This window comes from Stegodyphus dumicola, chromosome 1, assembly GCF_044657685.1.
Source record: "Stegodyphus dumicola isolate Sdum_Otavi_A_Nest chromosome 1, ASM4465768v1".
Classification (NCBI taxonomy): Eukaryota; Metazoa; Arthropoda; class Arachnida; order Araneae; family Eresidae; genus Stegodyphus; species Stegodyphus dumicola.
In genome coordinates, this window is record NC_140768.1 from 292,351,887 (window position 1) to 292,367,268 (window position 15,382).

The window sequence follows — 15,382 nt, forward strand, 5'->3', positions numbered from 1 at the left end:
CGACTGCAAACGAGATTTTGGAGCTGTCCTGATTAACATCGGCCAATAGAGTGTGTTTCGATATTCCATCAAGTGCTGTCGTCGTTATTCCCTCCAAATCCACACGAACCCCGTACGAACGTGAAAGAAGAAAATAACGTAACAATTGGTGTCAGAAAAAAACGTAACAATATGTTATACTGTTTGTTGTATAGTTTTAATTTTCTTCCATTTCTTTCGTATTTACGTTTTTGGGTACTCAAGACACATGGCTTGGTTTTCCGAAGCTTTATCAATTAATTAAGCTTTTTGAAAGTTACGCTGTCTTTGGTTTGGGACATGGCTGGATCGTTGACTGTCCTTGTTTGTTCGTTGGAAACTGGCAGAGCCCTTTTACGACCATAGGTTGCCTTTTCTAGGTGAGTACAGCTGTGGCATAAGAGCACCTCATTGCAGTGCACCTTTATCTATATCCTAAATGTCTGAAAGTGAAATAGTTTCCTTTTTCTACATCTCTTTTATATTTTGGCTGTCAGATGGAATGAGAATCATATTCTTATAAGTATCATTCTTATGACAAATCCGTTTCGCGTAAGAGGAGCTGATTGGTCAGAAAGAAAGCACATTCTCAAGAAACGACAGAATTACATCACACATACCATGAGAGAACTCAGGTAGCAGAATAAGATTTATTCAAAAGGTGCACTTGTTACTGAGACTTATGTTATTAATTTCGAACTCTGTAGGTATCGATAATTTGATATTTGTTTAATTTAACTCATAAAACTTACAAATTCCGAGAGCAGGAAATGTCGAGACCGGCGATTTCGGATTTCGGAGATTTCTGAATTTCGTATCATCAGCTTAAATAGCTTAAATACAGTAAAATGACATGTAGAATTTATTGCAAATATAGAAAGACAAGAAAAAACGTAAAAAAGTTTGCGTAAAGAAAGATTTTTCCTGAAACATCATCACGTGAACTTAAAATGTGACTCGGAGACTAAACGGCGATATTCTGTAAACTTATATTCATGCTAGAGATATTCGCCATTCTTTTAACTTATTGATAGTTGAGACAGTATCTTCGGTCATATCATCTTCATTTAGTATTTTTTTCTCAATTCAATTAATTGGGAAACATTACTTTTTCTTGTAATTTCCGGAAACCTTATAAAGTATTTTCTCCCTCCTTTCCGCATGCCTTTGCAGCATAATTGGAAGCATACTCGATGCGTATTCGAGAGGTCCATGATTCGAGTCATGGAGAGCACATTTTTCACCCTTCCTGTTTCAGAATAACCTAATGATTCTTCAACCTACAGATTCGCAGCTCTCATCATCATCATGAAATTTGGTTGCTTATAAATTATGTCAAGCTTTTAAAAAATATCTGCAGACATACCCTGTGACGATCTTGCAATGTCCCCCACCACATGGGATTTTGTATGCAAATGTTTCTAGAATTCTTGGATGGCGTTATTTTAACATTATTTCTAAAATGTTGCTTTATATCTGCATTTCAATGCCCAAAAAATTCCGATATCCATCGGCTGATTAACGGATAAATTAGGCTAATTAACAGATAATAGTTCGTAGAAAAAGTAAAACAAAGACGTTATCATTTCCTAAAGCTGTAATTTTGATAAAGTATACACATAAAAAACGCTAACAAATGTTAGTTCTAAGAATTTTGTATTTTGATGGCATAAACATTTTAATATCGTTTAAAATTTTGTAAAAAGCCAATAAATTTGTAAAGAGACATTAATTTAAGAATTTACTATGGTTTTACGGTTCAACATCCCGATTCGCCGGTTCATATCACGTGATCCCAAGTGATCTCATCTCACGTAAACTACGCTACAAAAATCTAATTTTCTCAGTAATTATCTACATTCATTTCAAGTTAAATTTTAATTTGGAATACAATTTTTAATGCGGGAATTATTTCAGTTCGTACGAATAGCTTACTCAGAAATTATGTAGAACCGCAGTGCTTTACTTCGCTAGTGCATTCTCATTAGAACTGATTGACCCTTGACTTTGCCTTTTCTAAATTTTTGCCTTCAGATGAGCGGTGTGATTGCATCCTAATTGATTTAATTTCCGCGAATGGCCTTAAGGCATAAAATAGAACTATCTGGGTAAACATTCTATGTAATTGTATACCAATATTGAAAGAACAACCAATCTGATAAGAAATGGCTGCGACTTGTTTTGAAAATGAGGCGTAAAATGTTAACAGCGAGGATATTCTGTTTGGCATCAGTTGTACCATTATTGGTGACTTTATCGCCTGCGCCGGCAAAACGGAAAAGTACCCATTTTGTATTCCTCGTTGCTATGCCAACAAAAGAACACCAGTATGAGCAACATCCTACTTCAAATAACTATGTCTAACTATGACTCATTGTTCAGGGCTGAAAGAAAAATGCTAACCTCCAAATCTCAAGAGCGGCCATGACGGACGGCAGTGTCTTGTCATTGGCTATGGTGTGATTCTCTAAACAGCAAGTGTTTGAAAGTGACATAGAGGAATCTCAATTTGTCGGGCAGAAAAAGCATTTTTACGGCTTTCTTTGTTTTTTTAGAGTTATCCTAAAGAAAATTCCTACTGGTTTGCAAATCAGAATAGTGGAAGTCTGAATTTCGGACTTTGCAGTGCATATACAAACGTATTCTAACTTACGTATTAATGTAACAATTTAGGTGCAATTTGGCCTTTTTTTACAGATGAAAAGGCAGAAGTTGCTTATCGGGTGCAATCTGCCGCTTTTCGCGCTTTTTTTTAAGAAAGGTTCCAAATATATCGATATTTATCCCAAGGCGGTAAACAATATTAGCATATAAAAATAAAACATACTTTAGAAATTTAAAATACAAATTTGGATTCTTAAATAAGGGTTACATGATACATTAAAAATCAGTTACATTCTTCTTCAAATCTTTCAGTATTTTTTTTTTTTTTTTTTTTTTGTGTGTATGCTAATTCTTCTACCGAAGAACACAGCGGTATCATTTTCGTTTCAATAAACATTAGATAACTGCGGAGACTTAGTTTCGTACACACCACGTCAACGACTACTAGGAAACGCATTTCCTAGGTATTCATTTTAGAAAAGTTTCAGCAAAATTCTGTTCTCCTGCAGAAATTTTACCGCAGGAATTTTACCACTGTTGGCAAATTCCACACGTTAATTATTTAAAACTAAGTGTAAGGCAAAAAACAAATCACATTTTGTTAATAAAAATAATTGAAACTTGGAATAAAAAAAACATTCGAAAATGGCGGTGTTTCTTGACTAAAGTATTGTTATGAGAACGGTTGCCGGAAGAATGGTTCACAATCCCGATTGTCACAATTTGGCACATTCTGAAAACATGACGAGGCCTACTAATATGGTTGCGTTAATATTTAAGTACCAAAATATTCTTCCATTTTCTAGTATTTTTTTTTATTCTTAAAAGCACATCATTTTAATGAAAGTGTTAAATTTTATTTTAGCGAAACTTTGTACACAAACAGGTAGTTTTATGTGATAAAAATTCATACCGTCTTAAAATTGCGGAGATTTAATTTGTAATCTTCACAGCTGCTGTATCATAATAAAAACGTACATGAAAAGAACTAAATATTTATACACGTGTACTCACCAAGAGTGCAATGTTTTCCGTTCCAGCCCTGTATACAAAGACATGTTCCATTTCTGCACTGTCCGTTATCTTTGCATCGGGGATCGCACAGTTTCTCATCACACTTACTTCCCGACCAGCCTTCTGCGCAGATGCATTGGCCATTTTCACAGTGACCTTGGAAGCCGCAGTCTAAGTCACATTTCTCTGTAAGAATACAAAAAGACATTAAAAATATCACTTCTCACTAATAGAGAATATTTATATTCGAAGAAATAACAACTCAGATATTTTACTATGATACCATGCTCGCAGTTTTTATAAAAGCTGTTTCATATTCGGAAAAAAGCCCGGTGGCGCAGTGGCTAGCGCATCGCGCAGCTTCACCACAGGTCCGAGGTTCAATCCCCGGGCTAGGCAAGGTTGACTCAGTCTTTCAACCATTGAATGGTTCGACATAATTAATACCAAGGTCGTATGGGGACTAAACACCGGGAGGGGGAGGATCCTGCGACAAGCTGACAACTTGCCCAGGGCATATGCTGACGCACTCTGGGTCCCAAGATCAAGAAAGCAGATTTGGGGGACACTGTTGCGCCACTGAGTTTAGTTGTTTTTAGTTTCATATTCGGTGCCCATGGGCGGACGTGCAGATGACACCATAGAACACTGGTAGTTCAGTCGTGATCCAAATCCGGTCAAACTACTGTTCTGTGGCACACGGGCTGCAAGCATGTTTTCATAGTTTCATCTATGTGTAACGTAAATACAAGCCAGTTTTCCTTAAAAATTCCCCCTCGATTGGAAATTAGTTAGATGCAAATAAATTAGATTAATTAGTAATTAGATGCAAATTAATTAAAAGCCAACCTCGATGAAAATAAATTCGCTTTTATTTAAGCCGAGGATTTTAGATTATAAGACACAGCTTGCTCTGCCTCTCGAGCCCACGTTGCTAGGTTGCTAGATAAGATAAGATTTGTAGTCTTGGGTCTTGCATTATAATAGTATAGCGAGTATAATAATTGCGGATAATTGAATATCCACGCCGGTTAAGGTTTGAGCCAATTTCGCGATAACTAACTTGTGTAGCCTTTGACTAATGGCTTATTAAAATTAAATTTTACATTTGACTTAATGCTAAGTTATGTTGCGGTAAGTGGTTGGCTAAGCTGTAAGCAACAAGTGAGCCTCATCTGTTCTATTTAGTTTTAAATAAAAGTGATTTTTCTTTTCAAGTTTCAGTTCTTACTTTAGACTAAATTAAAATTCGCTGCCTTAAAGTTTGATTGCACAAATCAATGGTAACAAAGGAAATTACTAAATTTTATAATAAGAAATATGAAATTGTGACTGTCGGCGTTTCCTTTCTCATTGGAATTATATTCGTTCTTTGTTGCTCCATTCGAAAACGTATAGATTGTTACGAATTTTGCACATAGATAATTTTAGTGAAATTATATGTGAAAATTGTTGTGTTTCTTTTGTATAATGAATGTTACAATAAAATCTAAAAAAGTGAAGCTTGCTGAATAAGTAAGAATGCTGGAGCAAGTCTATTTAACACTGGCAAAATGGCGAGGTATCGCCAAGCTGACAACGGGTTTCGGCGATTAATTTTTGTCTCCAAATTTGGCGAGTCACCAAAAGTCGCCAAGCGTGGCAAATCATTTTATCACCAACATTTTATCACCGTATCACCGTAATTGGTATTGTAATTGAATAATTGTAATTATTTTAGATGCCCTATAAACGCCTTTCGGCCTGCCTTCTAATAATATAGAGAAGCAGAAAGTGCTAGAAATATTTCGGCGGCCGAGTAAAACCTATATAAGACCGGCTGTCAGTTTTTATTTTGAGGTATTAATTGGAAAGCTTCGCCTTATACGTTTTGCATTTTCTTGTGTTTAACGTTCTTAGTAGTTTGAAATTACTCTGTGATGATAATGTGAACACTTATAACTGTATTTTTGAGGAAAGTTACAGAACTCTGCACTGTTTCTATTGATAAAATAAATCTTATCAACTTATCATCGGACCTGTGTGCACTCAATCTATAACGAATCCGTAGGCACGCAACAATATATATATTGTTACTACTGATGATCATTCACGGCAATATGTTTTTACTAATGATGATTGTTTTGAACTTTTAAAACTTTAATGTGACTTCAGAATACCCATTTTTTAGCATTCAAAAGTACAAACATTATTTGTGACATTCTGTATTCATTGGACCTTAGAACAAAGATTTACTATTCCAATACAGAAACGGTACTTTGACTCACAGTAAGAAACTGCTCAGTTTAAGCAGAGCTCAGCTAAAAATATTACAATAGTGATGAATATTATAGTAATTATATTTAAAGATAATTGGAACTGTCAGTATTATTAAATGAAATAAAATCAAAATTTTTAAAATTAAAACAAACAGTGCTTCGGTAAGTAACTATTTCAATTTAATTCGAAACTATAGTGTTTGGTTGCATTTCTTGAAATTTTCAGCAAGAGTTTCTATCTCTAGATGTATAAAATAAAAAAAAAATAAAGTATAAGATATAAAATGTAAAGTATAAAAGTGAAAATATGAAATATATAACGTAATTCCTACCACATTATATTCCAAATCGAGTACCAAGATTTATTTCTTTTTACACGAAATCATAACATTCTTCTTCAGAGCCCAGAAGTTTCTCCGTAAGGTGTAATGCTCCACTAATGGCAGAGTGGTTAAGAGCACTGAATGCTGGAACGACCCAAGCAGACATTTGGCTGCTTAGGTCGTTTCTATTGTTTTCTCCATGTGTATTGTGAATAACAGCTTTTTTTCCCTAGGAAGTCCTTCACGAAGACATTTCTTCTCTTAGCTTTTGAATATCCAGGTAATATAATATCCAGGTAAGATATAATGAAATTTCTAAACTAACACTGAACCAAATATTTTGGTGACGGCTATGACTGATATGCTTTCTAGGGCGATAAGCGTGCAGTTCTGTAAAGAAAATCTATTTTCAGACCTAGTTCTGGAGCATCTTGAGTTGCCAAAACAACTGTGGCTTTCTTAATGCGGAGAAAGTTTTAGAATCTTTTACCTGCTAGTCAGCTTTTAAAAATAATGAGTGATCAGCAAGTTTTGAAATCGATGCCACCGACTATCAGACCACCATTTACTTCTATTGTTAAGAACTCTCTTTTCTTTTCTCATTCGCTCCATTGACTTTCGAGCACTTTTAGGGTCATGGGTCGCTGATCATTAGACTCGTATGTTAATGGAAAGCGATCGATAATTCCCAGAAAAGACCCGCTTCTTTCATTCACCTTCGATTTTTGGATGAAAACCTCCAACGCTTGTTGGACGTCCAGGAAAGTTTTTGACATAATAGATGCCCGGAGGAAAAAATGCAATCTGATGGTCCTTGTTCACTTTCCTCAGGGCTTTCAGCGCTTAAGAGAAAGGAGAAGGGACTTTGCTATCGAGTTGGAGGAAAGGGTCTCGTTTATTACAGTGGATAAACATTTTTACTTTTTTAAAGTTGCGAAGAAAGTTAATGAGTGACCTTTACCAGTAAACTCAGTAGCAGTTAGGGCTTCACTGATTACACGTTTCTTACAACTCTTGATTTAAAACATATAGAAATTCAACTTAATGATGGGATAAGTTAGAATGTAAATGCAACTGATAAAAGATATTTTATTTTAATAATAATTCGGCTGTACGTCACAGAATATTTCATTTGCAAAACATTTGGTAATAATATTTGAAAACATATTCGTAGTTTTTGTACAGCATGTACAGTGTATGAAGTGTTTTTCGATGAGTGATTTTCCTTTAATATTCGTGTTGCATCTTGAGAATACTATAAAATTCTTTTCATTTTTATCACAGAATTTTTCTAGAATGTTTAAAACTTTTATATTTTCTTCCAGATCCACTTTATTAATAAGAGGACTTACCTAACGAATGAAATGTGATGACGCTCAAACGGAATAGTGGTTAAAAACTTTGACTGCCGTACCGTTTGTAAATGTAAAATGTCTGTGTGGCATAGAGGTACTCTAAACATGCGGCAAGCTGAAAGTCTTCTCGAGAGGTTGGAGGTACGGGAAGTTTTATTGCAAAGTTTTATTGTCCTCTTTATGGTGCTCAAGGCTTTTGTTAACGACAGGCTCAATCTTGCACTCATTGCCGCGAATTATTTCGCGGGCTTTTTCGGATGTTACTGTCAGACAAGTGAGATAAGTCACAACAACAACAATGAAATGTAATAGTAGTTAGTCCAACATTGGCTCTCTCTTTAGATTGAATTGGATTATCTGGATTTGCGAGCTATCTGCCTAAGAAGAAAGTTGCCTTTGGCGAATACCTATTAAGGGAATTCACCTTACATAAGGAAAAATCTATGAAAATATTCATGCTTACAAAGCTTTTTCCCCGGTATTTGATTTGGTGTCGGAACTGATGATTGTATAATAGTTTTTTAAATAACAAACGAGAAAAACGAGTGTTAATATTTTCAATATAAACATTATTTTGAATTCTAAATTCTGATAAATGTATTTATAAAATAGAAAACAAATCTGGTCGGATGTATCACAAAATTCGTTCTCTCTTCATTTTTTTTTGGATGCGCCTGCTTCTATGATATATATATATATATATATATATATATATATATATGTTTTTCACAATTTCGTAATTTAACATTTGCAAAGAATACATTTTGTACAGTCCAACTTCTAACTGAAACGTTTATCATTGAAGGTACGGAAAATTATATCCTGAACCTACACATTCTTGAAATAAATATAAATTTTACATTCCAACACTTTTCCTAATAATATATTGCAGAGATCTTAATTTTATAAATGCTAATTAACAGTTGAACGTGAAGAATCTTAAGAACTAGTAAGCGAATAATCGCTTGAGTTCGTGCGACAAGGAACAACAAGATAGAAGGGTAAATAAACCTTTATTATTCAAATACGATTTAACAGAACTCCATCTTGGAGTGTACAATAAAAGCCGACACTTGGGCTTGAACTTAAGAGGCTAAGAAGTAAACTAAAACTAATCTAAACTAAAAAGAGATATAGCCGAAGCTATCAAGATTCTAACCGAGTTGGCCCCTTAAACATGATATGACTGCGAAGCTATCAAGGGCCTAAAGTAGGGTCGAGCGTGATAATAGCTTACCAGAGAGTAGCCTAAAAAGACGGACGCGTACAGCCAGAATACCTCGTATCTCTCTCACTAAGACCGAAGAACTTCGCGATTAAATATTGCTCTTCCTTATTATGTATTCAGACATGATTCTAAAATTACGTTTTGGCCGGAAGTGTAAGTTGAAGTTAAGAATTTGACAGGAAATAAGTTTAACTCAAAATTTAACTGTTAATAAAATTAACATAATTCTTACAATATGTAGCTGACCTATTCCCTTTTTGCTATTGTTTCTAATCTTTCTGATCCTAATTCAGATTCCGAATCATGTCTCTGAAGGCTGTCGTAGCTGAGAGAGAACGGTTAGTGCTCTCTTTGGTCAATGCCTTGAGCACTCTCTAAATGCCAGTACGACTCAGAAATAACAGAAACTTTCAAATTTTATTAACCGAAAAGGCGTCATCCCAGAAGGGTTATTAATTTCGCTTTGGCATTTCGCGTTGAAAGCGTTAAATGTCGGTTCGCTTTTCAAACTGTTGCCACCAAATATTACAGCCCTGTATTATATTATTAAAAAGAAATTAAATAATGAAAAATCTGCATAAAAGTATGTATGTTTCTCGCATTGGGATAAAACAACGGTACCTAGAGCTATCCAATTTTGAATGACTTAACCTTACTGCGAATATCGGCATCTGGAAAGTCAAATTTGGAATATGTTTTATTATCGATTTCATATTTGGTCCGACATTAAAGAATTTTTTATTAACAAACTCAACGATTTCAAAGCGAGGAATGGCAACATTGTACAGAGAAAGAGAACTTTATCTCCAGCGCGCGAGACAGTATCGGAAACTGTAAAATATGAAAGCTTTCGGATTTTTTTTTCGGTTCTAACTTTTTATTTTATTTATATTTTTCTTTTAAAGAAAAATAAATGTATCACGAAAAATACCAGATCAAAAGTGGTTAGGAGGGTTGAATATCCGAGAGCTTCTCATTTTAGGGTTCAGATAAAAGCCATTTCTTATTCATCGCATTTCTAATTACTTTCACTTGTTGCTTTTTGCAATAGCATAGATTAAAAATACGAATAAGGACATTTTGTTTCGCAGTTAATCATGAAAAATTCAGTTCAATCTAAGCATCGGATGCATTTTTACACTTCAGCAGTTGATCACAGACTTATAGTCATATATAGTCGTTAAAACAGGAAACAACTCACGCAGAAATAGACAGTTTGATGAGAATATGCAAGAAGAAGAAAATTAGGTTTAGTAACTTTCGAATTGAATCCAGAAGTTCATTGAAAGATAACATTATTTATTTGTTTCAATTTTTTTAGTTATTATAGTACTTGAAGGAAACCCAACTAAACGATAATTTGCTTTAAATGAGATAGACAATTATTTGCTTTACGAGGCTAGACAGTAATTTATATTAGCACTCTAGAGTATTTAAAAAAACTTGAATTTAGCTTCGAATTTGACCGAGAGCCATATTTTTACGGCTAACTCAGTTAAAGCATAGAAATTTCCTCAAGCAAATTGATAATTTTGTGACACATTTGACAATGCTGGATAAATATGTATGCGAAAAGAAAAACTTCAATAATTTGCACGCTTTTAAAACATTATTCCTTAATATTAACCTTAATGTCTAAGACTATGTTTGATAAAATAAAAAGTTGAATAAATCTATGTAATTAACAAACAGCGGGAACCAATAAAGAAACAAAACAAACGAATAGTCTCAAATCATAGCTTTCTTAACGTGACCTTGATTCAACATTGAAGAAAGAATCCTGAGAGCTAAATAAACAGTTTAAGGCTACAAAGAACGGGTCGTATTTAATTCTTTCTATCGCATCCTTATAAAAAGAATAAAAATCTATTGTGCGTCATGAAAGATACTTCTCAATTGAAGAAATATAATTAATCGTTTAACTCATTTAAGCATTTGATTTTTATAATAGAATAGTATTTAATTTCAGACACAAATTCTTTCTCACGTTTAGTGCAAATCCTGGTTACATGTGATTAGGCATAATATTTATCTCATATTTACAGTATACGAAAAAGTTTTAAATTTCTTTGAAAAATCAGTTTTAAATTTTTAATTCGAAAAATATAATTATAATTATTACTGTGTTATATCGAATTTAAATGTAAATAAAATATATTATAAATAAATATGCTATATATGAATATGAATAACCAATAATAAAAATAATAATTTCGATTCCTTTCATACTGGATGAATGTAAAAATCATTAATACATATAAATCTTTCTTTAGATGTTGTGGGCCGAGATTGTAACAACAATGGATGTAGATTTTACCTACAAAATGCAGCCTATGTAGCTTTGTCATAAGACACAAACTATTAGATTTTTTTTAATATGTGCATGAGTTTTCGTCTTAAAGATTCTAAATATTTTTAGCTTAAGACACAATAACACGCCGAATAAATACTAATTCAGAAGTCAAAGAACAAAAATCAGAGTTATATTTTCAAAATTTTTGCAGGACTAGTTTCGATGGTTTTTACCGAACCACCATCCTCAGCTGCAAAACCGTAAATGAACAGCTGAGTTTTGCAGCTGAGGATGGTGGTTCGGTAAAAACCCTCGAAACTAGTCCTTCGAAAATTTTGAAAATATAACGCTGATTTTTGTTGTTTGACTTCTGAAATAGTATTTTTAGCTTTATTAATGTAAAATAAAAAAAAAAAAACTTAAACAAATGTTACAGTTTAAAGTTTTAATAAAATCCTGTCCAAAATAAAATTCACAAACATAAGAACAAGTTATTGACAATCGATCAGGCAGAACATCTTTAGTTTATGTTTGCTGTAAGGAAAGCAATTAATTGCCTGTTAGACAAGCATGATATTCTTTTAAAAATTGTTTTATCGCTACAGCTTTAAGGTATTTTCTCCTTCCTTTCTACATGCCCTCCTGGTTAACGGTAGCACACTCGGCGCGTATCCGAAAAGTCGAGGTTCGAGTCCCGGCCAGGACATTGCACATATTTCACATCTCTTGCTTAACTTAATACCCCTACAGTAGCTCCCGAACTTAAAGGATGATTCTTCACCACCGGATTTGGCGACTGGGTCCCCTAATTCTCAGTCTCCCTTTAAAAGGGAGAGTATATAAGGTTATTTTCTCCTTCCTTTCTGCACGACTTCGTGATGTAACCTTAACAGTCTCGGAGTGTATTCGAGAGGTCCAGGTTCGAGTCACGGTGAGAGCATTGCTCTTGTTTCATGTCTCCTCCTTCCAAAGTTCTGATGACTCTACACAGCTTTATAATTTTTTTGTAACAAGTATTATTTTATATTACAAACTTCGTGCATAAATGCTCATCTGCAATTTTTCAAGAACCTGTACAAAAATTAAGAAGCTGCAAACTGCAAATCTGAAGTCATACTAATCTTATAGATTGCAGTATGTAACATATTTTTTAATATGTCCCGTGTTGCTGTTTCACATAGATCGGCACCCCGTTAGTGTCATTGCAGTAAATGATAAGTAAGGTGAAACTTTCACTAGAAAAAATGATACTGAGGAACAATCTTAAGACTCTTCCAGCCACAACGTGTTTACACATTACTTAAGCGTAGTTAGCGGAGGTCCGAGTTCAACAAACAGTTACACATGCTCTCTTTCTTATTAGATAATTTCCATACTTTCGATGAATAAATAAATTTGTATGAATTTACCTTTGTCTATTGATTTTTAGCAAAGTATTTTATACATTGTATAATCATTAGGATTTTTGACGCAGGAGATGTAAAAAATCTGCAATGCCCTCGCCGGGTCTCGAAATCCGGAACTCTCGAATACGCGCCGAGCTTGCGTCCAGTTACACAATAAAGCCATGCAGAAAAGAGGGAGAAAATCCCTTAGAACATATAAATTTTGCACTATTAATGTGTAGTGTATTAATACATCGAATGAAACTTTTATGTTATCTGTGTATTAATGTTTTATATGCATGTAATATTAATGTGTAATATATATAGCTATAGGTTATACAATGCGCATTGATACCGCTCTGCAATGTCTGTAGAGTTCAGGAAATTTTATTATTATACGTATTAATTTATCGTTCCTGTGTCGAATATTATAATAGTGCATAATTAATGTATAATGTAATATGATGTATTACTAATGTGGTAATTCAACATAGTTACAACACTTTTTGATGTAAGTACTTTTTATTGTATAATAAGCATTGTTATTGTAGGAATCCGCAATAACCCTGTTTTCCACCATCTGCTCCTGTTTGCAATATTCTTTTCTGGACAGTTGCGGGATTCGGACGATACCCGAATAGTCAGTGAAAGCCGCCCGGGTGTCCAGACTCTGCTCTCGCCTATCACCTATATATATGTATTTATTTATTATTTATATAATATATATATATATATATTTATAATATAAATAAATAAATATATATATATATATATTTATACAATTAGTAACTTTTTATCATAAAAGCTCCTTGCATGGCAGAAGAATTTTATTTACACATTTGGAATTAACAGCAGCTATGTTGCAGGTTCACATAGCTTCCTCGGGTAACAAAGTAAGCATTATTATTATTATTACCAGTGATATCATTTCAGTTAATAAATTTTAGTTTCTGATTTAAGTTCATGTCTTTTGATTTAAATGACCATTAAATTTAGTCCAGTTGTAATGTACATTTTAATTTTATAACAGTTATTAGCACTTTCCTATCTCTTTCCTTACAATTCTTTACCAGAATGAGTTTTTAGAATCGCGTTAAATGCAAATGAGAAGTAGAAAGTATTTAAATCAAAGTTCCACTGACTTCACGAAAGAGAGTTAGGATTCCTATATAGCGCGCGTTTGCCTTTCGGCGACGTTTCTCTAACTGTTATTACGCTGGGCCGTATGACGTTCCTTTTGATAGCTTCGCTGGGTAATTTAATATCACGGGCCAACTTGTTATTGTGTTAGCTTCGGCTAAATCTCTTTAGTTAGTCATCAGATAGTTCTTATTTCTTACATTTCGAGTTCAAGCCCAAATGGAGGCTTTGCTGTACGCCCTGAGAAAGGGGCTGACTGTAAATCTTTATTTTGAGCAAATAAAGGGTAATTAATCCTTGTTCAGTTCACGTTTCTGTTCTTGGAATTAAGCGATGATTCGCACTAGATTCCTTGACATTACATTTAAGAAGATAAAAGTGAGGAATCCTACACAGTAACCCAGTATAACAGCCCAGTATTAAGTATAAACCCAGTATAAAAATCAGTGACAGGAATGGATAAAACTATTGAATACTGGTAGTTCAGCCTGGGTTTATATCCCGGTGAAAGAGCTGTATGTATGCGTTTTTGTTATTTTCATCATATGCAAACAAATACAGCCAAATTCTCTTAGAACGTCCTCCATGAAAACTTTCCTTCCTTAGGAAGATAGTTATCCTGTGATTTGCTGTTTCTAAATAAACAAAGTAATATAAAAGCTAAAACTCGCCAAAGGCCTCCGAATCTGTATAAGACAGAGTTAGAGGACAGCCGCATTCGTAATTAAATATCATTGGAAAGCACACATAGTGGAATAGGAAATACTCCTGCTTGCTTTAATGAATCAGACGACCAATCAAACATAACTGCATATAACTGCCCATAATAACGTTACATTTTATCATTTTTTAGTATAATTCTGCATAGAACCAACGAAATATAATTATTCGATGAATGCTTAATTTTCAGCAAATTAATGGTATATTATATTAGACTGCGTACGTGACTAATCTGAATAGAAGATAACATTAATTTTTTTCATTTATTTGGTTGAGAAGAAAGGTTGGAAATATACTTGTTAAAACTATGCTTTGGCATGCTCTACACACAGAAGTATTTAAAAAAAAAAAAAAACTCGCAGTTTGGTAAGCATTCTTTAAATTCGTTGGTATATTTTGTTTACCTGTATTGCGGAATTTGTTTCAAATTGCGCGGTTCTTAGAAATTCCCTGAATTTTATTTGTTTTTATGCATAACTGGTTTTAAGCAAATTTTCTCTTAGTAACTGGCAACTCAAAAGGTGCAAAACCTTTCACTATCAGTCCATTTTTGGGTTATCTGGACAAAGAATCATCATTCAAACGTTATCTATCCTTGGGGTGGTTTCAATCAAGCGTAAACGTAATCACTCGTGAAGCTGCAATTACTTGCAAATATAATTAAAAGGGAAGATACCTGTCAGAATAACTGAAGATCGATTTCTTTCATAGAGTAAACTACGCCTGAAATGATTACTAATTAAATAAAATGAATAAAGAAATTTTCTTAAGCAATGATCATCTTATTTAGTATTAAAACTTAAAATGATACCGAAAACATCTTTTTAAACGGCCGGACAAATTGTTTTTTAAGCACACACTTGGAATGGTACAACACATCAGTAATTTAATTAGCATATCATCGATAACTTTCCATTAGCTATAACGCAGAAGACGACTGATATTACACCCGCAAGGAGAAGGAAAGGAAAAAAAAACACATATAGCTGAGCCTTTGTGTACACAGCTCCCCCTGACCTACACTTATACCCTTTGATTTGGGGC

At 33.8% G+C, this 15,382-nt stretch overlaps 1 protein-coding gene across 1 annotated transcript in view; it reads right to left on the bottom strand.

Moving 5' to 3' along the window:
* The window catches only part of LOC118193542 (teneurin-m-like), an 826,904-nt gene that overhangs the window by 138,737 nt on the left and 672,785 nt on the right, over nt 1-15,382 (bottom strand). The window contains exon 13 of the mRNA XM_085808642.1: nt 3,637-3,822. Coding sequence (XP_085664768.1) covers nt 3,637-3,822 — 186 coding nt within the window. The remainder of the gene's footprint in view (nt 1-3,636; nt 3,823-15,382) is intronic.